Here is a 26223-nt window from a genome sequence, read left to right on the forward strand (position 1 = left end):
CACGTTTTCTCCCTCTATTTGCCAGTTATCCATCAAGCTGGATGCCATAATCTTGGTTTTTTTGAGGTTTAACTGCAACCCAGCTTTTGCACTTTCTTCTTTCACCTTCGTCAGAAGGTTCCTCAGCTCCTCCTCGCTTTCAGCCATCAAAGTGGTATCATCTGCATATCTGAGATTGTTAATGTTTCTTCCAGTGATTTTAACTCCAGCCTTGGCTTCATCAAGCCCAGCACATCGCATGATGTGTTCTGCGTACAGGTTGAATAGGTAGGGTGAGAGTATACAACCCTGCCGTACTCCTTTCCCAATCTTAAACCAGTCCATTGTTCTGTGGTCTGTTCTTACCGTTGCTTTGTTGTTCAGTCGTTTAGACGTGTCCGACTCTTCGTGACCCCATGGACCATAGCACGCCAGGCCTTCCTGTCTTGCGCTCTCTCCCGGAGCGTGCTCAGGTTCATATTCATTGCATCGGTGATACTATCTAGCCATCTCATCCTCTGCCGTCCCCTTCTCCTTTTGCCTTCAGTCTTTCCCAGCATCAGGGTCTTTTCCAGAGAGTTTTCTCTTTGCATTAGGTGGCCAAAATATTTGAGCTTCAGCTTCAGTATCTGTCCTTCCAATGAGCACTCAGGGTTGATTTCCTTGAGGATGGACTGATTTGACCTCCTTGCAGTCCAGGGAACTCGTAAGAGTCTTCTCCAGCACCACAGTTCGAAAGCATCAATTCTTCGGCGCTCAGCCTTCCTTATAGTCCAGCTCTCACAGCCATACATTACTACTGGGAAAACCATAGCTTTGATTAGACGGACCTTTGTCAGCAAGGTGATGTCTCTGCTTCTTACTATGCTGTCTAGGGTTGCCATAGCTTTCCTCCCAAGGAGCAAGCATCTTTTAATTTCATGGCTACAGTCACCATCTGCGGTGATCTTGGAGCCCAAGAAAGTAAAATCTGTCACTGCTTCCATTTCTTCCCCTTCTATATGCCAGGAAGTGATAGGGCCAGATGCCATGATCTTCGTTTTGTTAATGTTGAGTTTCAAACCAGCTTTTGCACTCTCCTCTTTGACCCTCAACAAGAGGCTCTTTAGATCCTCTTCACTTTCTGCCATTAGGGTGGTATCGTCTGCATATCGGAGGTTGTTGATAATTCTCCCAGCAATCTTAATTCCAACCTCTGATTCATCCAACCCGGCATTTCTCATGATGTACTCTGCATATAAGTTAAATAAGCAGGGTGACAATATGCAGCCTTGTCGTACTCCTTTCCCAATTTTGAACCACTCAGTTATTCCATTTCTGGTTCTTACTGTTGCTTCTTGACCCTCGTACAGGTTTCTCAGGAGACAGGTAAGGTGGTCTGGTACTCCCATCACTTTAAGAATTTGCCACAGTTTGTTGTGATCCACACAATCAAAGGCTTTAGCGTAGTCAATGAAGCAGAAATAGACATTTTTCTGGAATTCTCTTGCTTTCTCCTTGATGCAGCGAATGTTGGCGATTTGATCTCTAGTTCCTCTGCCTCTTCGAAACCCAGCTTGTACTTCCGGTAGTTCTCGGTTCGCATACTGCTGAAGCCTAGCTTGTAGGATTTTGAGCATCACCTTGCTGGCATGTGAAATGAGCGCAATTGTGCGGTAGTTTGAACACTCTTTGGCATTGCCCTTCTTTGGAATTGGAATGTAAACTGACCTTTTCCAGTCTTGCGGCCATTGTTGAGTGTGCCAAATTTGTTGGCATATTGAATGCAGCACTTTAACAGCATCATGTTTTAGGATTTTAAATATCTCAACTGGAATACTGTCATCTCCACTAGCTTTGTTGTTACTAATGCTTCCTAAGGCCCACTTGACTTCACTCTCGAGGATGTCCGGCTCAAGTTCAGTGACCGCACTATCATGGCTATCAGGGACATGAAGATCTTTCCTGTATAGTTCTTCTGTGTATTCTTTCCACCTCTTCTTAATCTCATCTGCGTCTGTGAGGTCCCTGCCTTCTTTGTCCTTTATCATGCCTGTCTTTGCACAAAACGTTCCCTTGAGATCTCCAATTTTCTTGAAGAGAACTCTAGTCTTTCCCATTCTGTTGTTTTCCTCGATTTCTTTGCATTGTTCATTTAAGAAGGCCTTCTTGTCTCTCCTTGCTATTCTCTGGAACTCTGCATTCAGTTGGATATATCTTCCCCTTTCTCCCTTGCTTTTCGCTTCCCTTCTTTCCTCAGCTACTTGTAAAGCCTCATCAGACAGCCACTTGGCTTTCTTGCATTTCTTTTTCTTTGGGATGGATTTAGTGGCTGCCTCCTGAACAATGTCACGGACCTCCATCCATAGTTCCTCAGGCACTCTGTCTATCAGGTCTAATCCCTGAAATCTATTCCTCACCCCCACTGTATATTCATAAGGGATATGATTTAGGTCATACCTGAATGGTTTAGTGGTTTTCCCTATGTTCTTCAATTTAAGCCGAAATTTTGCAAGAAGCAGCTCATGATCTGAGCCACAGTCAGCTCCAGGTCTTGTTTTGACTGACTGTATGGAGCTTCTCCATCTTTGACTGCAAAGTACATAATCAATCTGATTTCGATATTGACCATCTGGTGATGTCCATGTGTAGAGTCGTCTCTTGTGCTGTTGGAAAAGAGTGTTTGCTATGATCAGCGTGTTCTCTTGGCAAAACTCTATTAGCTTTTGTCCTGCTTCATTTTGTACACCAAGGCCATGCCTGCCTGTTATCCCAGTGATTTCTTGACTTCCTACTTTAGCATTCCAATCCCCTATGATGAAGAGGACATCTTTTTTTGGTGTTAGTTCTAGAAGGTGTTGTAGGTCTTCATAGATCAACCTCAGCTGATCTATGACGACCTATGAAGCTGATCCTCAGCTGATCAACCTCAGCTTCTTCGGCATCAGTGGTTGGGGCATAGACTTGAATTACTGTGATGTTGAATGGTTTGCCTTGGATTCGTACTGAGATCATTCTATCATTTTTGAGATTGTACCCCAGTACTGCTTTTCCCACCCTTTTGTTGACTATGAGTGCTACTCCATTTCTTCTAAGGGATTCTTGCCCACAATAGTAGATATGATGGTCACCTGAATTAAATTCGCCCACGCCTGTCCATTTTAGTTCGCTGATTCCCAAGATGTCGATGTTCAATCTTGCCATCTCACGTTTGACCACCTCCAGCTTACCTTGATTCATTGATCTGACATTCCAGGTTCCTAAACAATATTGTTCTTTACAGCATCGGATTTTCTTTTCACCACCAGACACATCCACAGCTGAGTGTCCTTTCGGCTTTGGCCCAGCCACTTCATTCTTTCTGGCGCTACTTGGAAATACCCTCTGCTCTTCCCCAGTAGTATATTGGACACTTTCCGACCTGAGGGTCTCATCTTCTGGCGTCATCTCTTTTAGCCTTATGATACGTTCCATGGGGTTTTCTTGGCAAGAATATTGGAGTGGGTTGCCATTTCCTTCTCCAGTGGACCACATTTTGTCAGAACTCTCTGCCATGACCTGTCCGTCTTGAGTGGCCCTGCACGGCATAGCTTATGGCTTCACTGAGTTACGCAAGCCCCTTCGCCACAACAAGGCAGTGATCCATGAAGGGGATCACCAAGTACCATTGCTACTTGGTCATTATACAGATTCCTCAGGAGGCAGACAAGATGACTTGGTATCCCCATACCACCAAGAACTTGCCACAATTTGTTATGATCCACACAGTCAAAGGCTTTAGAATAGTCAATAAAACAGAAATAGATGTTTTTCTGAAACTCCCTGGCTTTCTCCATTATCCAGCGGATATTGGCAATTTGGTCTCTAGTTCCTCTGCCTTTTCGAAACCCAGCTTGTACATCTGGCAATTCTCCTTCCATGAACTGCTGGAGTCTACCTTGCAAAATCTTGAGCATTACCTTACTGGCATGTGAAATAAGTGCCACTGTTGTAAAGTTTGAACATTCTTTGGTGCTTCCCTTTTTTGGTATGGGGATATAAGTTGATTTTTTCCAATCTGTTGGCCATTCTTGTGTTTTCCAAATTTGCTGGCATATGGCATGCATCACCTTGACAGCATCACCTTGCAAGATTTTAAACAGTTCAGCTGGGATACCGTCACCTCCTGCTGCCTTGTTATTAGCAATGCTTCTTAAGGCCCATTCAACCTCACTCTTCAGGATGTCTGGCTCTAGCTCACTGACCACACTGTCAAATCTATCCCCGATATTGTTATCCTTCTTATACAGATCTTCCGTATATTCTTGCCACATTTTCTTGATCTCTTCTGCTTCTATTAGGACCTTGCCATCTTTGTTTTTGATCATACCCATTTTTGCCTGGAATTTACCTACGATGTTTCTAATTTTCTGGAAGAGGTCTCTTGTCCTTCCTATTCTATTATCTCCTTCCGCTTCCACGCATTGCTTGTTTAAAAATAATTCCTTATCTCTTCTGGCTAACCTCTGGAATTTTGCATTTAATTGGGCATATCTCCCCCTATCACTGTTGCCTTTTGCTTTCCTTCTTTCTTGGACTGCTTCCAGTGTCTCAGCAGACAGCCATCTTGCCTTCTTGGTTTTCTTTTTCTTTGGGACGTTTTTTGTTGCTGCCTCCTGAACAATGTTGCGAACTTCTGTCCATAGTTCTTCCGGAACCCTATCTACTAAATCTAATCCCTTAAATCTATTCTTCACCTCCACTGCATATTCATGAGGAATATTAGTGAGCTCATATCTAACTGATCTGTGGGTCTTCCCTATTCTCTTTAGTCTGATTCTAAATTGCGCAATAAGATGTTCGTGATCTGAACTACAATCAGCTCCAGGTCTTGTTTTTACCGACTGCATAGATGTCCGCCACCTTTGGCTACAAAGGATGTAGTCAATCTGATTTCAGTGTCGACCGTCTGGTGAAGTCCATGTATAAAGTCGTCTCTTAGGTTGTTGGAAGAGAGTGTTTGTTATGCACAGTGAGTTGTCTTGGCAAAATTCTATCAGCCTATGTCCTGCTTCATTTTGTTCTCCCAGACCATGCTTGCCTGCAATTCCAGGTGTCGTATGACTACCCACCTTAGCATTCCAGTCTCCTGTAATGAAAATAACATCTTTTTTTGGCGTACTATCCAGTAGGTGCTGCAGATCCTCATAGAACTGTTCTACTTCTGCTTCTTCAGCATCTGTGGTTGGGGCGTATATTTGGATCATTGTGATGTTAAATGGCTTACCCTGAATTCAAATTGAGATCATTCTGTCATTTTTTGGATTGTATCCAAGCACTGCTTTAGCCACTTTATTATTAATTATGAAGGCTACTCCATTTCTTCTGTGGTCCTCTTGTCCACAGTAGTAGATCTGGTGGCCATTTGATGTGAAGTGGCCCATTCCAGTCCATTTCAGTTCATCAAAGACAAAATGATGACACCCAAAATGTCTATATTTAATCTTGACATCTCCCCAACAACCACATCCAATTTGCCCTGGCTCATAGATCTTACATTCCAGGTTCCTATGGTGTGTTGATCTTTAGAACATTGGATTCGTCGTTCACCACCAGCACCATCAGCTGCTAGCCGTCCTTTCAGCTTTGAGCTAGCTGCGTCATCACATCTGGGGCTAGTTGAATTTATCCTCTGTTCCTCCCCAGTAGCATTTTGACCATCTTCCGACCTGGGAGTCCCATCTTCCGATGGTATACCGACATATCTCTGGTTGTACTGTTCCATTTCGTTTTCATGGCAAGAATACTGGGGTGGGTTGCCATTTCCTTCCCCAGGGATCGTATGTAGTCTGACCTCTCTGCCATGACCTTCCCGTCTTGGGTATTTCTGCACGGTTTAGCTCATGACGTCATTGAGGTGCTCAAGCTCCAGCACCACGACAAGGTAACGATCTCCTTTGCTGGAGTTGTAAGCCTTAAAGGTCACCAAAACCTTGAAATATGTCACAAAAAACCTAATCCTATTCAAACCCCATTCTCTCTCACACACAATGTGCCACCAAGGGACACTCCCTACAGCAATATAAAACTGAAATTCACATCACCCTACTGTGTCCCCCAAACAAACACTGCTCCATGTCCCATGTTTCACCAAAACTTCTGCTAATTCAATACGTTGTGTAAACATCTGCCTGACCATAACATATGACAATGTCACCTACTGCAATGTAATGCACCAGCCTACCAACTACCAGGTAACTTGCAAATCCTTTACGTCAAACCCCAGCTATACACTCAGCTCATTAACCTGAAAAAATGTCACCTCTGCCACCTTATGCATTGAGCTCTGCCACTTAGGGCTTTATTCATGAAAGAGGGAATTGCAAACTTAAGGCCAAAGAAGCTGAGCTGGAAAAAATCCTCAGTTCAGCTACAAGTAAAACTCTGCTATTTTGCCCCTCATTTTGCAATTCCCTTCTCAGTTACCTGCAGTTCACTCTTTTCTGAATAAAGCCCTAAGTCTCCAGTCCTCTGTGTCATCCCAGCCCCTCAGACAGGTGAGCACACACTGCACCGCATTTCACATTACCGTTAATCACACACTACTAACAGATACAAATGGCATTGAATGGGGTAAAGATATTTAACAGCACCTTGCTTGCTTGCTGGATATTGCAGCAAGAGGGGAGAGAAACTAAATGCTCTGCACAGTCAGAAAAGAAAGGGTGAGTAAACGGGAGGGAACTAGCAGCAGCCAGCCAATCCAAGGTGAAGGAAGTCAAAGTGAATGGGAGAGAGACCAATAGAATGAAAGATGACCAATAGGGTGACTGGTAGCTCAAATCACAAACCTCGCCTGTACCATGATTGAGAGGGAGTACTTGTTAGTAAGGGAAAGTATAAACACAGTTATAATGTGACCCAGTGACAGCTGTCATACACTCTGACAAGTGAAAATGTGAAGTACAAAGGGCAGCAACTGTAGGGCCCAAATGGCAGGCTCAGTGGGCCCCTCCAGTGTGATTACACCCAGGGCAGCTCCCCCTTATTCCCTGCATTACGGACGGCCCTGCAGCCGGCCACAAACACACAAACCCACATACAATGACTTTGAGAGAGAGAGAGAGAGAGAGAGAGAGAGAGAGAGAGAGAGATTGATTGTATACTATAAGGCTCCAAATGTGTTTGACTCTGTTGATGAAATATGGAGTCCAGTAGTTGTAGATGTTAAAAAAAATAAAATCTTTGACTCTTGGTCATGATCAGTTTATAGGTTAAAAGTAAATATGCTGCCTATAGTAAATGTATTGTATCTTACGGAAATATTTTTTTTTAATCTAATTTTTTAAATAGTGGAGCCATCTACTTCTCTGCCATTAGCTGGCATTAAGCATGGAGATAAAGTAGGGATGTTAGCATAGGTTAGGGATGGCAGCAGCCTTTTGGAATGGAAATTCTTTGGGAAGAAAGGTTGAACTAGCATGCCTTGCAATAGAAAATACAGATAAAATGATCCAGAACATTGGTTAGAGTGCTGGATAGGGCAACGGAGACCCAGGTTCAAATCCCCACTCAGCTCACTCAGTGACTTTGAGGCAGTTTTTCTTACTCACCCTGAGGATATAATGGGACTGGGTGGACCATCTACATTGCCCTGAGGAAGGATGGGATAAAAAATATATTAATTGCCAATTTCTGTAATACTACAGGATGGTGATTTAGTAGAAAAGGAATGTGGATGTTTGTTTGTTTTAAATCTTGGAAATGAATTGACAAAAACTTATTTTTGTTAAAGGGTTGCTCTTGTAAATTGTCACACACCACCACAATGCCAAAGATATGCAAGAAGATGTTATTTCATGATACTTATTGCGGATTACAGATATTGTTTGTATCAGCCTAAACTAGCTAAATTACAATCTTGCATCTGACGGCCTTCACCAGGCCTGAATGGACATTCCATTTCTATCATGTGTCCCCTGGAATGAATGTTTGCTGTCTGATGTATGGGCTTAGAAGACAGCTCACATGTGGATTCTCTTGGCAGGTACTGGGCTTCCCTCCGAAACCTAGTCGTATCTCTGCTGAACTCCATGAAGTCCATCATCAGCCTCCTTTTCCTCCTCTTCCTCTTCATAGTCGTCTTTGCCCTTTTGGGAATGCAACTCTTTGGGGGCCAGTGAGTAATGGGAATGGGGGATTGTGATCTTCCCTGCTGCATCTTTCATGCGAACACATAGGCTGTGTTCAGATGTCACAATACTGGTCTGTTAAACCATGGTTTACCAGACTGGGAACAAGCCTTGTGCCTATACGCTCCGTTCTAGCCCTTACCTTTCCCTCTTCCCTATGTGTGTCCTACTTCGGTGCTGATTTCATGGCTTATTAAACCATAGTTTCTTATGAAGAAAGAACCATGAATCTGAGGGTTAAGCACTGCTTACAAAGCAGGTTCAGCTCTTAGTTTCAAATCCTGTTTTGTAAGTAGTGCTCAGACCACAATTTCCTGATTCATATGTTTCAGGAAACTTGTTTAACAAGCCAGGATATAAGCACTGAAGCTAGGAACACAAAGGGAGGGGTAGGAATGCACAGGCATAAGGATTGTTCCCAATTTGATAAATCATGGGTTATCAGACAGGGATCATGATGCCTGAACCTAACCCTCAACCTGGGCATTGCTCCAGCTGTAATTGCTCCAGTTGGGCATTGTTCCAGCATTATCACATCACATCTTGGGAATAGCCAGGGGCTGGAGTAGATGGATGCTCCTATTTGAAGGAATGTAGAATGTTTACACACAAACACACACACAGCTAGAATATCTGCCTGCTTCCTAGAGTGCCCCTGTTCAGAAAGTTTTAGATTGGAGAAATTGCATGGGCAGCCAGGATGTTAGTGCTCCTATCCACTTTCTTTTAAGGCCCCTGATGCTAGGAACTATCATCTCTGTCCACAGCCACAATGTTTCTGCTAGACTTGGAAAGGCTGTGATCTCCTCTGACACGCACGCATGCGCGCACACATACAACTCACCCCACACATCCATATTCACACAATCCCCTGCACTTCCCTGGTCCCTACAGGACCTCTAGTAGAGGAAGCTAGGATTGGATGGTCTTAGAGATGAAGGATAGAAATCAAGTTGAAGTAGTTTTGGATCTGCAATTAAAATTTCTGTTTCTGTTGGACTGGTGTTTCCCCTGCACAGGTTCAATTTTGATGATGGAACCCCTCCAACCAACTTTGACACTTTCCCAGCAGCAATAATGACGGTATTTCAGGTATGATGGGGAATGGGAAAGAGGCTAGGGATGTACGAAAGTGACTTACCTTTTCGCAGATTCTGTTCATGGGGGGGGAGGCATTCCGTCCCTCCCCCCGGAATCCTCAACGGGGGGGAGGTGATCTGGTCCTCCCCCCCGGAATCCTCGACGGCTGGCTGTGCTCCGTGGCAGCTCCGCAGAGCAGCCGGCCAGGCCCAGGCCAGGGCCATCCGCAGCCAGATTTCCAGCCGCGGAGGGCTCTGGGTAACAAACAAACAAAAAACGCGTATGCAAATGGCGGCGGCTACAGCTGCCGCCATTTGCGTTCCTTATTTTTCGCCGTCTTAGTCCACGTCAATATTTACATAGAGTAAGATGAAGACAAGAAAGAGGAATGCAAATGGCGTAGTGGGCGCTATTTGCGTTCCCCTTTCTTTTCTTCGTCTTAGTCTATGTAAATATTGATGTAGATTAAGATGGCGAAAAATAAGGAACACAAATGGTGGCGGCCGTAGCCACTGCCATTTGTGTATGCGTGTTTTTTTTTTAAACCCAGACGTGATAGGCTACGTAAGTCTTTACGTAGCCTATCACGTCTGGGGGCGGGGGGGAGACACAGACTGCAAATGGCAGCGGCGGCAGCCATTCGGAAGACCAGCCGCTGAAGCCGCCGCTGGAGCCGTCGCCGTCCGGGACATCCGCCCCAGGTAAGTCTCATCCCGGGGGGGATCCGCGGGGGGTGGGGGGGTGGCAGGCCATTCCATGATGGATTTCGGGGGGCCGAATGCACTGGCATTTGGCCTCACCGAGATCCGTCGCGGAATTCTCTGATATCCCTAAAAGAGGCTGCATTCCATGCCTTGTTTGTCTTTCCATCCTTGGCATGTGTCTCATGTAGGATGACCACAGGAGTTAGTGTTATATGTACTGATATGGCCAAGAAGTCCAGATAGCACTTGTGCATCTCCTTTTCTTCTAGTTGCCACCAGTTTCTACCCAATTTACGTTGGACACAGATGTGGTTACAAGAGAAAAGAATGGAGACAGTTTCCACAAAACCTGGCAGCTTAGTTTTGGGGTGGATGAAGAATTTTAAGGTCTTTTCCACTGGCAAGTGGAGCAGATTTTCTTAAGTGTACCTCAGTTGCTATGCTTTGGGTTGTGGTTGCACACTGCACCTAAGGTAGCTGCTTAGGACTTGGCTGTCAACTCTTTATAGTTGATCATTGACCTAGTTTGCATGACACCACTGCCTCCCGTGGCTTAATTTACCTGCAGGGGCTGTCGCATTGAGCCAGGTGCCCACAGGTGCCCCGCATGCCATGGCTTGTCATGTTGTGTGAACCCAGGTGGCAGGGGTTGTTTGAGGGTTAGACAACCCTCAAATAGCCCTAAAACAACCATGTGTTATCTGAAGGTTGTCTAACACAAACAACCCCTGCTGCCTGGGTTTGCACAATATGCCATAGCAATAATATATCATGGGGAGTTGTTCACAGATTTGCATCATAAGAAGAACTTTGTTTTAACCATAAGAAACATTTCTTGATGCATTCCACTCTTTTACAGACTTCCTCCCCACACCCTCCTCATTGTAAGGGAGAATCAAGTAAGCAAGTGCTCCTGGCTGCATCCCTTTTAGTTTATGCCTGTTAATGTGTATGTTTTATGTCTTGATTTGTTAACTTGATGTGAGCTCTGTTGAAAAGGCATTCTAGAAGTATGGCTGATAAATACAATTCATAAGGAATAAGCTCTCATGGGACAAACCATGACATGGAACACTAATCAGTGTCATAGCACAGGATGCGGTACAGAATGCACTACTTCGTTACATGATATTACTGTAGTAGATAGGTTCCATTAAAACTTCAACAGATTCTTATGTTTAAATTCTGATGCTTTTGGTTAGAGATAGCATGACATCTCTTGTTTGATCAATATGATCAATATTGAACTCTCTCTGCAACCTAACAAAGGCTGAGGAATCTTATCAGTTTTGTTTCTGGAATTCCAAGTGATATGTTGAGTATTTCAGATCTTGACTGGTGAAGACTGGAATGAAGTGATGTATCATGGTATCCAATCTCAGGGCGGTGTCGATAAAGGAATGATGTTCTCAATCTATTTCATTGTACTGACTTTGTTTGGTAACTGTATCCTTTGTTGACAAATATGTTGTTTTAATATGCTTGAGGGACTAGATAGTGAAATCTGAGCAGGAAGGTGGCTTAAATAGCAGGAAGTGCCTGGGAGCCAGGATCCTTTAGTGGTCCTTCCATCTTGGTTGTTTATATGTTGTATGGTTGGGGCAAAAAAATCCTATTTTCACTTTTAACCAGTGTGAGAATGCATCTCCCTCTTTTTAAACTGAAGGAGAAATTCCAGCCCATCAGTACTCAGGACCCAGAGACGGCAGCTCAGTTAGAACTTCTTTTGTTAAGATGAAAGGTCACTGCAAGGCAGCCCAGTCCCCTTCGTAAGTCTTGAAATCACAGTCATGCAAAACACTGTTCCGATAATCAACTGTAGTTGGAACTGGAACTGCTTTTGGCTTTGCCTTGACACTCAACACTCAGACACTTTGCTCAACGTGTTCTTGGCTATTGCTGTGGATAATCTGGCCAATGCGCAGGAGCTCACTAAGGTGGGACTGCTTCTCCACGGTGGGGTACAGGGGACTGTGGGATGCTTGCTTATTGAATGTGATTATTCAGGAGGTGAAGGAAAGATGGGTAATTATATCCATGACTAGGACTGAATGGTTTCCCAGTCAGAGCTGGAACTGTCATGCTGAATGATGTGACCATGGGCTTCTTCACACAGAACATTTATCCTGCTATTGAGATTGGTTACTTGTGGAAGTTTGCGGGTCCTTTAGATGATGTCATCATCCTCCAGGGCATCTCCCTCACTAAATGACCTTTATTCCATTTGTAAAAAGATCGGAGTTAATGAGCTATTAAATTACAGCGCTTGAGTTTCCTCCATGAAAAGAGGAAAAGTCACAATAAGAGGAGCTAGACTACAGCGCCATCTAGTGGCTGTATAATGAAACATATGGAAGACTCAGATAAGGGGGAAAGGGAGGGGGAAAAATGGGAAAGGAAGCACGTGTGAAGGGAGTCCATCATGATCCTGCATTTAAAATGGAAGCAGAAAGCCCCATTTTAAATGTGGGATTTTAGGTTGGTGTAGGGATGCTCCGTAAGGTAGGCTATATCTCTTATACCAGGACAAGTTTCATCTGTGGGTAGTTGTTCTTCTTGTACTGTAGGTGTGTTTCTAGATGGATGGGGATCAGCTGTGCTGAACTGGCAGCTGTAAGGCTCTGCAAGAAGCATGTAGATTTTGCAGATGCCTGTGCTAATTGCTGCCTATCCAAGGGTCAGCACAGGTGATCTAATCCAAACCCAACAACTACAGTGTTAAACCTCCATGCTAGGTGGTTCCTCTTCCTTAAGGTACCTTTTCCCTCACTTTCAGTTTAGCCTTATAGTTGTTGGGGAGAAGCTGCTGTATGGATGCACCCTAACCTTCCTTTTGGGGGGCTGGAAGGAGATCTTTTGCCTCCCTCTTCTATGAACAGCTATTTTGTTTTCACACTGCCCCTATGCCTTTGCTGCAAGGATATTCTGGCAGCGGAAGCTGGTGGCTCTGATCTAAAGGAGCTATCCAAGGTGTTGTTGTTCAGTCGTTCAGTCGTGTCCGACTCTTCATGACCCCATGGACCATAGCACACCAGGCCTTCCTGTCCTGCGCACTCTCCCGGAGTGTGCTCAGGTTCATATTCATTGCATCGGTGATGCTATCTAGCCATCTCATCCTCTGCCGTCCCCTTCTCCTTTTGCCTTCAGTCTTTCCCAGCATCAGGGTCTTTTCCAGAGAGTCTTCTCTTCGCATTAGGTGGCCAAAATATTTGAGCTTCAGCTTCAGTATCTGTCCTTCCAATGAGCACTCAGGGTTGACTGATTTGACCTCCTTGCAGTCCAGGGGACTCGTAAGAGTCTTCTCCAGCACCACAGTTCGAAAGCATCAATTCTTCGGCACTCAGCCTTCCTTATAGTCCAGCTCTCACAGCCATACATTACTACTGGGAAGACCATAGCTTTGATTAGACGGACCTTTGTCAGCAAGGTGATGTCTCTGCTTCTTACTATGCTGTCTAGGTTGGCCATAGCTTTCCTCCCCAGGAGCAAGCGTCTTTTAATTTCATGGCTACATTCACCGTCTGCGGTGATCTTGGAGCACAAGAAAGTAAAATCTGTCACTGCTTCCATTTCTTCCCCTTCTATATACCAGGAGGTGATAGGGCCAGATGCCATGATCTTCGTTTTGTTAATGTTGAGTTTCAAACCAGCTTTTGCACTCTCCTCTTTCACCCTCAACAAGAGGCTCTTTAGATCCTCTTCACTTTCTGCCATTAGGGTGGTATCGTCTGCATATCGGAGGTTGTTGATAATTCTCCCAGCAATCTTAATTCCGACCTCTGATTCATCCAACCCAGCATTTCTCATGATGTACTCTGCATATAAGTTAAATAAGCAGGGTGACAATATGCAGCCTTGTCGTACTCCTTTCCCAATTTTGAACCACTCGGTTGCTCCATGTCTGGTTCTTACTGTTGCTTCTTGACCCTCGTACAGGTTTCTCAGGAGACAGGTAAGGTGGTCTGGTACTCCCATCACTTTAAGAATTTGCCACAGTTTGTTGTGATCCACACAATCAAAGGCTTTAGCGTAGTCAATGAAGCAGAAATAGACATTTTTCTGGAATTCTCTTGCTTTCTCCATGATGCAGCGAATGTTGGCGATTTGATCTCTAGTTCCTCTGCCTCTTCGAAACCCAGCTTGTACTTCCGGTAGTTCTCGGTTCGCATACTGCTGAAGCCTAGCTTGTAGGATTTTGAGCAACACCTTGCTGGCATGTGAAATGAGCGCAATTGTGCGGTAGTTTGAGCACTCTTTGGCGTTGCCCTTCTTTGGAATTGGAATGTAAACTGACCTTTTCCAGTCTTGCGGCCATTGTTGAGTGTGCCAAATTTGTTGGCATATTGAATGCAGCACTTTAACAGCATCATCTTTTAGGATTTTAAATAGCTCAGCTGGAATACTGTCATCTCCGCTAGCTTTGTTGTTACTAATGCTTCCTAAGGCCCACTTGACTTCACTCTCGAGGATGTCCGGCTCAAGTTCAGTGACCGCACTATCATGGCTATCAAGGACATTACTATCATGGCTATCAAGGACATTAAGATCTTTCCTGTATAGTTCTTCTGTGTATTCTTTCCACCTCTTCTTAATCTCATCTGCGTCTGTGAGGTCCCTGCCTTCTTTGTCCTTTATCATGCCCGTCTTTGCACAAAACGTTCCCTTGAGATCTCCAATTTTCTTGAAGAGATCTCTAGTCTTTCCCATTCTGTTGTTTTCCTCGATTTCTTTGCATTGTTCATTTAAGAAGGCCTTCTTGTCTCTCCTTGCTATTCTCTGGAACTCTGCATTCAGTTGGATATATCTTCCCCTTTCTCCCTTGCTTTTCGCTTCCCTTCTTTCCTCAGCTACTTGTAAAGCCTCATCAGACAGCCACTTGGCTTTCTTGCATTTCTTTTTCTTTGGGATGGATTGAGTTGCTGCCTCCTGAACAATGTTACGGACCTCCGTCCATAGTTCCTCAGGCACTCTGTCTATCAGGTCTAATCCCTGAAATCTATTCCTCACCCCCACTGTATATTCATAAGGGATATGATTTAGGTCATACCTGAATGGTTTAGTGGTTTTCCCTACGTTCTTCAATTTAAGCCAAAATTTTGCAAGAAGCAGCTCATGATCTGAGCCACAGTCAGCTCCAGGTCTTGTTTTTACTGACTGTATGGAGCTTCTCCATCTTTGGCTGCAAAGGATATAATCAATCTGATTTCGATATTGACCATCTGGTGATGTCCATGTGTAGAGTCGTCTCTTGTGCTGTTGGAAAAGAGTGTTTGCTATGATCAGCGTGTTCTCTTGGCAAAACTCTATTAGCTTTTGTCCTGCTTCATTTTGTACACCAAGGCCATGCCTGCCTGTTATCCCGGTGATTTCTTGACTTCCTACTTTAGCATTCCAGTCCCCTATGATGAAGAGGACATTTTTTTTGGTGTTAGTTCTAGAAGGTGTTGGTGGTCTTCATAGAACCGATCAACCTCAGCTTCTTCGGCATCAGTGATTGGGGCATAGACTTGAATTACTGTGATGTTGAATGGTTTGCCTTGGATTCGTACTGAGATCATTCTATCATTTTTAAGATTGTACCCCAGTACTGCTTTTCCCACCCTTTTGTTGACTATGAGTGCTACTCCATTTCTTCTAAGGGATTCTTGCCCACAATAGTAGATGTGATGGTCACCTGAATTAAATTCGCCCATGCCTGTCCATTTGAGTTCGCTGATTCCCAAGATGTCGATGTTCAGTCTTGCCATCTCATGTTTGACCACCTCCAGCTTACCTTGATTCATTGATCTTACATTCCAGGTTCCTAAACAATATTGTTCTTTACAGCACTGGATTTTCTTTTCATCACCAGACACATCCACAGCTGAGTGTCCTTTCGGCTTTGGCCCAGCCACTTCACTCTTTCTGGCACTACTTGGAAATACCCTCTGCTCTTCCCCAGTAGTATATTGGACACCTTCCGACCTGAGGGTCTCGTCTTCTGGCGTCATCTCTTTTAGCCTTGTGATACGTTCCATGGGGTTTTCTTGGCAAGAATACTGGAGTGGGTTGCCATTTCCTTATTTATTTATTTATTTATTTTATTGCATTTATACCCCGCCTTTCTCCCTCTCGCAAGGAACTCAAGGCGGCTTACATTATCCTCCTCCTCACCGTTGTATCCTCACAACAACAACCCTGTGAGGTAGGTTGGGCTGAGAGTCTGTGACTGGCCCAAAGTCACCCAGTGAGCTTCCATGGCCAAGTGGGGACTAGAACCCGGATCTCCTGGCTCCCAGTCCGTCACTCCCATTTTGTCAGAACTCTCTGCCATGACCTGTCCATCTTGGGTGGCCCTGCACAGCATAGCTTATGGCTTCACTGAGTTACGCGAGCCCCTTCGCCACAACAAGGCAGTGATCCATGAAGGGGCTGTCCAAGGTACTGAACCTATTTTGGATAGATCCTTTACAGTTCTGGTTGGTTCTGAATGAAACCCATAATGGATTCGCAGCCCCACCAAAGTTGGACCCACTAGTTTCCACTGTATTCTGGTGAACAAAGAGGATTCATCCCCTTCCCTAACTGGGGAATGAATCACAGGGCAGTTGGGAAAGCAGCCATGATAGTGTTAGCCTTACTGCTTATTGCTATCGGACTTTTCTTATGAACAGGAAGCGGTCCCATGTGTTCAGAGAAGTAGGCACAGAGTTCTGCTTTGTGCTATTGGGGAATGGGCAGTAGAGTTCACCTGGAGGGTTCAGGGCAATAGCAACTCCTGTGTAATGTATGGGCTTCACAGGATGAACAAGAAGAAGAAGAAGCAGCCAACCAGAAACTTGCCCTCCAGAAGGCAAAGGAAGTTGCAGAAGTGAGCCCTCTGTCCGCAGCCAACATGTCGATAGCAGTGTAAGTGCTGTATTGATTGTCCTCTGTCCCATGTAACCTCTGGGTTTTCTGGCTCATAAATAGAAAGCAAGGCAGGCTTGCATGTAGTTCTGGATCTTAAGGAATCGTCTCTAGTGAGGGTGGGAGAGAACACTTGGGGTCCTGTAAGTGCTGTGGAAAAATCTGCTTGTGGTAGGGAGAGTACCCCAGTCCTAGCCTTCCCAGCAGAAAATGCTGGCTATTTCTATGTCAGCACAGGGCACTATAGGGAGAAATGGGGCAAGGATATCAGCTGTGGCCCAAGTTATTCTAGCTTGTGCTCTTACCATTACAAAGGAGGCATTACAAAGTAGGAGTAGGAGAAGTGAAGACTATGGCTGGTTATCAGTTTCTCAAGCCCAAGCAGAAGCGTCCTTCAGTGTTTCCTAGTGAGAAATCAATATGGCATGAGTGGGAGGAGGAGTAGAGTCAGGAGAGGGCAAAAGTCCAAAACAAGCTTCAGGAAAGATTTTCAGCTGCAGCAGCAGCTCATCCTTTTCAGCCTACCTCAGTCTAGTCAAGGGGGATAGCAGAGTCAGGAGGAAGAGCTGCAATGTCAGCAGTTGGGCTGGGTCATGGCTGTGCACATCTGGGCTCATGTGCAGCATTACTGGCCATGCCAGAAGCTGCATGTATACCTAATTCTGCTTTTGGCCTTGCATTCTGCTTCCACCATTGGCAACACCACGTGCAACTGGAAGGGTGCACTTTAGCATCTTCTGCAACATCATAACCCTTTGGCTCAGTTGCAGGATAAATCTGGTTGCCTATGGAGAAAAGAAGGATGCATTGGCTGGGCACAGATTGACACAATATGGGTGCCAAGGAATTGGTACCATAGCAAGAAAATCGGTACCATTGAAAAAGTGACACTGGATAGTGTTCGTAGGCAGCAGCGCTGGTGCTGAGGGAGTTTTTCAAGAATCTGTCTCTGCTTTGTCTTCAGGAAAGAACAGCAAAAGAACCAGAAAGGCTCCAAATCAGTCTGGGAGCAGCGGACAACTGAGATACGGAAGCAGAACTTGATGGCAAGCCGGGAGGCACTGTATAATGAGCTGGACCCTGAGGATCGCTGGAAGGTCACATATGCCCGGCAAATGCGGCCAGATATGAAAACCCACTTAGATCGGCCACTAGTGGTAGATCCTCAGGAGAATCGGAACAACAACACCAACAAGACACGTCCCAGTGAGCCACCCTTGGATCCCCACTTTGGACAGCAACGGCCTGAGGAATTCCTGCGAAAGCCACCCCGCTACCGTGAGCAGCCACGGGATCCCCACACGTATGAGCGCCCCAACTCAGGGAGCTTCGAGCCACGACGCCCACGGAGCAGCAGCAAGGAAATTGACTTCAACCAGGAAAGTGGGTACCATGAGATGGACTATCCCAGCAAGGAGCATAATGCCGTCCTTGAGCGTGGTTGCCGTGGTGACTGTGACTCTGAGCGCATCAAGGCCTTGGACCCCCACCGCCGGCACCGAGGCAACAAGGAGAGCCGAAGTGGGTCGCCCCGTGCAGCTGATGGCGACAGGGAGCTCCGGCGGCATCGGGCTCACCGCCGGACACCAGAGGAGGGAGGCAGTGAGGAGAGCAGCAAAGCTGAGCGCCGGCCTCGGCATCGTGAGGGGAGCAGGCCTGCACGGGGTGATGTGGATGGGGAGCAGCCTGATGGAGAAAGGCGCCGACGGCACCGGCACGCTGCACAGTCCACCTATGATGTCGATGGCAAGGAGCACCGTCACCGGCGCAGGAAGTGAGTAAAGGTAGAAAGGGAAGCATGATCATCGGGGGCCCCTCCGAAGTAATGGGGCAGGACTCATTCCCTTCAGAATGCCAATTTGCTTAAGCCTTTGCTTAAAGTTAAAATGTTACTGGCCCCCTTTGAGATCCATAGAGAGGTTCTTAACTCTGTGAAACAAATGTTCAGGTTTGCTAAAGTGAGAAGTTAGGAACCTCAAGGAGGAGAAGATCCTCCAATAAGATCAGCCCTGGTGTCTAGAACATCGGCCTCTCTGCAAAGAGTTTTTAGAATGCGCATATGTATGGTCAGGGTAGGAGAGATGCTTTTTCTAAACCTGTCATTCTGCTTACTTACAACTGTATTGGAGCCAGTACCCAGTGGATGAAGCATAGTTTGTCTGTGTTGCTGGTGAGAGTGGATTACTTTATTGAGGCTATACTGCAGGAGGCTGGACAGCTGAAGCAGAGTTCTTAGTGGCAGGAGGCAAGCAACATGGGGATGGAGTGACATCATTCATCCCTGGTATGAGAGGAAGTTTGGATAATACAGCTACATTCTGTGCACACAGGGAGATAGTCTCAGCTGTGCTGAAACTTGAGTGGAGGGCTATGGCAGTATAGCAAGGGTGGGGTAGTGTACCTTGGGCAGTGTACAGGAAATGCCTGTGCTAGGTATTGATTGGGAGAATGGTGTGTCTGTTGCGGGAGCTGGAGGTTTCAAGTCCTGCTTTCTGCCATGCTAGTTGTATTTCAGTGACCTGTGCACAACAGTATGTTGACCTGTGGTCCATCTTTTGTTTTTGTATGCTACAGAGAGAACCAAGGCTCTGGTCTTCCACCTGGACCAAACCTATCCACCACACGGCCGATCCAACAGGATATGGGGCGCTTGGAGCCCCCAGTGGCTGAGGATATTGACAACATGAAGAACAATAAGCTGGCAACCAATGAGACCTCAAGCCCACATCCCATCAGTCATCCTCAGAACCCTACCAAAGGAGGCAGCCACTCGAATTCTACACCAAGTCGCACCCCTCAAAATCCACCTGTTCCTTTGGACCAGCCACTCCCCAACTCCCAGAACTCTACCAGTCGCCGGGCCCCCAATAACCCTGCCAATCCAGCAAGCCGTGGACCCCCTAAGAACCCTGAGAACAGCCTCATTGTCACTAACCCCACCACCCAGAACAATCCACCTAAAACTGCCAAGAAATCAGAGCACACAGTGGTGGAGGTCCCACCCACCTTCCCACCCCCAATCAACAATGCTATCATGCAAGGTGAGCATCAAGTGCCCTGTGTCACTGGAGCTAGAGCCAGGCAACATGAGCGCCAGGCAGAAAAATTAGAGTCATATGCATGTGAGATCTAGATTGGATACAATGTCATAAGGGAAAGAATTAGAACCACCCAATATGGGTATCAGAGAGGAAGTGTTGGAGCCACCTACTCCAGTGAAGATGTATGAATAACACAACCAGTATAGGTACTAATGGAGAAGGTTTTGTGTCATTTAAGTGGGAGGCAGGAGGGAGTACCTGTTACAGGTAATAGAAGAGACAAAATTAAGCCATAATGTTTTAAGTGTGTGAGTCAGCTCCTAGGATTCTTTCTATCTCTGTTCCTGTGACAGAGTTGTATAGGTATGTATTTGCACATGCCTCTTGGTTTCTGAATGTATTTGTTTATAAATTGGTTCATCCTGGCACATCCTGCAGGTGTACTGTGCCTCTCAGACTGAGTGTTTATAAATCTATCACAGGAGCCTGGCAACACAGCCACAGTTACATGATGAGGAAGAAGAGCCACCATGTCCTCAGACTGCTGAGGACCCCCATGCACAGAGCAGAATGTACACACATTACACCTGGGTGATATCGAATAAATTTGTAAATACAAGGGGGGGTAGTTGCAAGTTGCCTCGAGCATTTTATATGGAAAGGTGTTGGATAAATGCAGTAAAGGAATGAATAAACATTTGGGGCTCCAACTACATATAATGGCTAATGCAGTATTGCCCAGGACAGTGTGTGCATAATACATATGTGCCATGTGTGTCAATGTGAATGGGATATTACAGGGCTCTGTGTGTCTGATTGTACTGAAGTGTTTCCATATATGAGTGAGTGTGTAGGTGTCCATGTCCCAGGGCTATCTGTGCCTGAGTCCTGTGTGCACATGTTTGTGCATTCAGAGATTGGATGTCTGTATCTATTTTACATGCTCTGGATTTGTGTAGCCATATGGCAGTGTTCCAATTGCTACATCCTGGTCCCCAGAAATGTCCCTCTCTTTCTTCCCAACTCCTCTGGGATTACCTCCCTAAAAGAGATCCATTCTTGTAGACTTCTTAACACCAGCTTCTCCATATCCAACCTTGGCTGGGTCAACTCTTGCCCTGGGAGGACTGTGAAAGAGAACATATGAAAGCTGATGGCTCTCATTGTCCTTCTCCTGCTTGCCAGTCAATAAGAATGCCAATCCTGAACCTTTGCCCAAGAAGGAGGAAGAGAAAAAGGAGGAAGATGATGATGATGGAGGAGAGAATGGGCCCAAGCCCATGCCACCATACAGCTCCATGTTCATCCTCTCAACCACTAACCCGTGAGTATTTGTTCCCATGCTATGGACTAAAAGCAAGTGGACTTTGCCGGGCAAGAACAGGTAGCTGGGAACCATAGACCACAAATGGTTAGGATGTGAATACTTGAATGAATTGTGCCTTGTTTATGATTTGATTCAAGGGACGGGGGAAGGCTGGATATTGCATTTAGGTTGAATATTGGACACCTGGATCCATGTTTGTGAACTTGGAAAGGGAACGAGAAGTATCACATTGCTTCAATCCATGGGATTGATCCAGAATCAGGCACAGAAATGCTAGTTAGGTTGGCTTATGAGCCAGAGATTGGGGTTAGATGGTAACTAACAGATATCTATTGGCCAGTTTGATCATTTTCAATCAGTCAATCAAGAAGGAAGGAAGGAAGGAAAGAGAGAGAGAGAGAATGGTCCTATTCCTTTTATCTGACAAAGAAGGAAAAAAGTGCCCATCTGCTTGGCACTACAATGCCTCTTAATAGAGTATGCTTCTGCCTATTTGTACTAGGTTTCGGCGGCTCTGTCATTACATTGTCAACCTGCGCTACTTTGAGATCTGCATCCTGATGGTGATTGCCATGAGCAGCATTGCATTGGCTGCTGAAGACCCTGTGCAGCCAAGTGCTCCCCGTAACAATGTAAGTCCTTCCTGCACTGCTTTTCTGTGAATCTCCATTGCAGCATTTGCTCTTCTCCTTCTTAGTTATGAAGATAAATCATGGGATAGTGAAATAGTTATAGCCAGTCCCAAAGTGCCCCACACTTCAGAGGGGGCAGGCTACAACCCTAAGCAAGCCTCAGAGGATACTGCCTTGGCCCAACCCAAATGCCCATGGGTAGTGAGAAATGCTTTCTATGGAAGCAAGCAATCTCCTCATCATTGGAGTGGCCACTGTAATCTTTGTTTGCTCCAAGGTCCAGTTTGTTGGTACTGGCCTGGAGTGAAGCTCGACAGTCTCTCAGTAAGAGGTGCTGGGAGGCTCCTATACCCAATTTCCACAATGTAGCAGGTCTGGGAATTCAGGTGAGAGAAAAGGGGCTCTTAGTCAACTTCTGTAGGTACCTTCCATGACTTTATTGGTCCAATCTGCAGCTTTGCCTCTCCTCCTTTGCATCCCTCCTATAGCTCCCTTGATTCCACAGCTTATATTGGAGTTCATTGTATGTACAGCAGTCAGATGATCCACAGCTGTGCAGCACGTCCCCCCCGAGGGCCCGAGTAAGATCCATGTTATATCTCATATTGTACAGTCTGCTCCATGTTATGTCCACATCTGGGATTGGTAACCACCTAGGAGCTGTACTGGGAACCAATAGCTGTAATCAAATTGGCATGGATTCAGTAGATCCACCCAGAGCTCAGCATATGATTACAGGGTTTTGTGATCGCTTCACCATGCATTTCAAACTTCAGCCATATATGGGGGGTGGGGGTGGCTTGGAACAAATGAATGAGTGAGTGAAAGTTGGAGCTCAAGATGGTGTTGGACTTTGACACATCCAGCTTCTTTACTCTCCATCCTGTCTCTGTGCAGCTTTCTAGCTGATTGACAGACAGACCTAGGAGGGTAACTTACCAGTGTTATATCAAGTGTCAAATTCACAAACTTCACATTCCCCCAATGGGTGAAATCCTGTTTCATTCTCAGCAATAATAGAACCATAGAATAGTAGGGTTGGAGTCCCTTTGAGATAGAAACCCTATGTTCCCAAGACTCGAAGGGTTCCTTCATACGTGGATGTTTTTTTTCTGCATTGGATATTACTTCAGTGAAGGCAAAACACTGCATACCTTCATATGCTACAAGTGTTTCAGTGTGTGTGTGCATGTGCAACCAATAGACCTGTGCAAGACCTGTGCACATTATTGCGTGCATGTTTTTTCCTACATAGAGGTGATAATTATATAGGGCAATTATTACATACAAATAAGCATTACATCTGGTAGTAATATGCCAATCTCTATGCCAGCCATTTAAGAATACTTTTAAAATGTGATTTGGGGTGGAATTGTTGTTGATGCAACTGATCTTATAATATCATGGGCAAAATGTAAAACCCCTCTTCCCATCTCTCTTCCTCAGAATTGCTGTTTGGATTTAAATAGGTTAGGAGGGAGGCAGTGACTGAAAGGGAGAGAAAGAGATAAATCATGGACTCGATCTGCTAGCAGCTTATACTGCATTTTCTTTTTCAAGAACTTTGCTGGACAGGTCCCGTGAGATATCCCTAAGGAAAAACGAGGGAAATAATTAGAGCAGCATCCCCACTGGGCATGGGCAGGGTTTCTACATTAGGTTTCTCTGTTGCAAGCAGTAAAAAGAAGCCCTTGTGCTGGCATGAGGATAAAAGCAATGGGATATAGCCCAACAACCAAAGTATGCAAAAACTGGAGTACCAGATAAACACAAGAATAACCAGACCCAGAGCAAGCATCTAGCACCAGAGCCATACAGCTGGGGCTGTTCAAATCCCAGGGAAACTGAGTGCTCTCTTGACTGGAGATTTGTGGCTGGCAGAAGAAGGCAATGTTGCAATGTGATTGCTCACCCAAAGCAGAAATGTGGATGTGACAGCATGGTGCTGCACCATAAGAGAGAGGGTAAGCAAGCAAACCAGCTCCTCCACCCCACCTCGCGGTCAGGGGTTATCTTTATTCCCTACCTGTCTCCGCTAAACAGCCCGTTAGGTGCTAGAGTTTTAAGTATCAGCCCAGTATTCTATGGCACTTAGGCATCAGGTGAATAACAAGGCCTCAGTCAACATTTTTCCAAAACAATGTTTTGCTTTTACTTCATGTTTTTGTAAGGCAACAAGTTATTTTTTAAAGACCATAATAAAAAAACCCATCAAAAACCTAATTTTATAACAGTTTGAACTAAATGAGCAAATAGAAATAAACTGAGATAAATGCATCCAGGTAGATGTATTCTATTTCCCTAACCCAGGGAATACTGCAGTAAAATACTGCAGTTTCCAGCTCTCTCATACCAGCTTTTTCAGCCCTTCCTGCCAAAGCAAACGGTTCTTCTTTGTATCTTGACTAATGACTGTATTTTCCAGCATTGCTTATATACAATATTTTCACTCCCCAACCCAACCCTTTAGCCAATTAGAAGGAGTCCTGGTTAAGTTTCTATTTCTCCTTAACTGACAGTTCCTAGGCTGAACTTTTGATCCTCCCATGAGCTCATTTCCATCCTTAAAAGCAACCATTTTACAACCCCAGTTTTACAACATGGCTGGAAGTTCTATTCCTTCATTGTGGTACCCAAGAGGGTGGAATTGTGGCAGATTTGGAACAAGTTTGTCACAACACCAAATCATTGTAGGAAATGAAGAAAAATCCTTTATCCAAGTGAAATGTGAAAAAGAGAGTTATAGAAGTTCATATAAATCCCCTGAGCTTTGCACAAGACGATAATGTCATCTCTGCACTGCCAAAGCAAATTGTAACACATACTAAGAGTGGATGGGTAGCGGGGTGGGTAATTTGGAGGTATTTTGTGGGTGAAATCTGTTTTCATTTTCCTTTCCTATGTTTAATGAGCTGTGCACTCCACAATTCATTGACTACTTGCTGTCCTCATGCATCCTGTGAGCCCTCCCTGTTCCTCTCAGACTATTGACTACCAAGACAATTCTATCTTCTGTTTGTGTCCTCTATCCCTGAAAAGTGTCTTTCTTGCATCAAATACAAAAAGTTTCACTGTAGTCAGATAGGCTCCCTCAGGGCCACTTTGTGTGGGTAGGCTGGGGATTGTTGAGGGAGGAGCTGGTGAGGAGAGGGTGGGGGTGGAAACAGCAACTGTTATTTTTAGTGCCAATTTTGAATGGGATTTATTTTGATTGGCTGAGCTGTTTGCCTGTAGCTCAGCCAATCAGGTCTCCTTCAGCACTGGTTCTCTAGAATCTTCCTTTTGCTTTTGTCAGTGGGATTTCTTTTGCCCTCCTACCTTTAAACCTGGCCTGATGGGCTGCTGTTAGTTGGTGCGTCCTTGCAGAGCTGGGAAATAATTTTCCTGTGTCACTAATTCGCTTTTCATTGATGGAAGACTTTTGCCTTCCTCATCAGGTGTCCCCTTTCACCTTTTTGTTTTTCTGAGATGTCTGTTTTCTTTTTGTCACAACTTTGGGGTTGATGACAGTGTGAGGGGATAGTTTGATAATCTGAGGCCAAGTTTAATGATGGTGAGTTATCAATCTGGTGTAAACATACTTGTAACCTGAAGGGGTGGATCAAGATCCCAGATGGGCTTAAAACAGCACTAAAGCTTTTTTGCTCCAGTAGGGAGTTTTTAATTATAGTCCTCTTACCCATTTTATTTTATACCAAACAATATGCTTACATTTTAATTTGGCAAAATTCCACAGGTCTCTGTTTTGGGAACAGTCAATTTGTGTTAGATTTAAGTTTGGCCCATTGATGTCTTATTACTATGCTGGGGCATTACCATGCTATGATTTTATGGCAAGCTGATTCGGTTGAAAAAACCCTGCCCCACAACTGATTTGCATATTTCCTTTTAATAAAAGTTGTGACCTGTTTAAAGTGTATTTTATGTGTACTGGTCTTCCTTCCATTTCCTCCCTCAAATTCTGCCCTTTCCTAATGGCAACATCAGAAGCCAAGGGGCAGATGGAGATAGGCACTGACATTTTCATTAGCTTTTTCCACAAGTGGAATGGCTATGTGATGGTGTTGGTGTTGGTGGTGATCAAGGGTTAAGGGATATTCAGAATCGTTACACAAAGTGAGGATTTGGAAGATTTTCCCTGTGATATTGGTACATCTCACAGTAGAGAAAGAAGTGGCCAGAATGCAATATCGATTACTTCAGTGATTCTGGATAACCTAGAGTCTTTCCTCTGCTACCTGTGACTTTGAACCTTTCCCCCGAGTGCCACTGACTGGACTGTAGTTAGGGACAAGATTTGCTCCCCTCAAATTAGCCTCAAAATAGGAGCCAAGGTCTGGCTTGGTCACAATGTTAGTCGGGATTCATGACTCCAGTGATGTTGGCAAAACCTGGACTATATCTCTAATGCCTTTCTCTCAT

General features: G+C 45.1%; 1 protein-coding gene across 1 annotated transcript in view; it reads left to right on the forward strand.

Annotated features, from left to right (window-relative positions):
* Positions 1–26223, forward strand: part of CACNA1A (calcium voltage-gated channel subunit alpha1 A) — a 368926-nt gene that overhangs the window by 223252 nt on the left and 119451 nt on the right. The window contains exons 16-24 of the mRNA XM_084838533.1: positions 7985–8116; positions 9149–9221; positions 11242–11359; positions 11783–11850; positions 16695–16801; positions 17766–18575; positions 19376–19842; positions 21028–21166; positions 21672–21801. Coding sequence (XP_084694659.1) covers positions 7985–8116; positions 9149–9221; positions 11242–11359; positions 11783–11850; positions 16695–16801; positions 17766–18575; positions 19376–19842; positions 21028–21166; positions 21672–21801 — 2044 coding nt within the window. The remainder of the gene's footprint in view (positions 1–7984; positions 8117–9148; positions 9222–11241; positions 11360–11782; positions 11851–16694; positions 16802–17765; positions 18576–19375; positions 19843–21027; positions 21167–21671; positions 21802–26223) is intronic.

The sequence above is a fragment of the Heloderma suspectum genome, chromosome 2, assembly GCF_057233095.1.
Source record: "Heloderma suspectum isolate Gila_16-S chromosome 2, 16-S_ref, whole genome shotgun sequence".
Taxonomy (NCBI): domain Eukaryota; kingdom Metazoa; phylum Chordata; class Lepidosauria; order Squamata; family Helodermatidae; genus Heloderma; species Heloderma suspectum.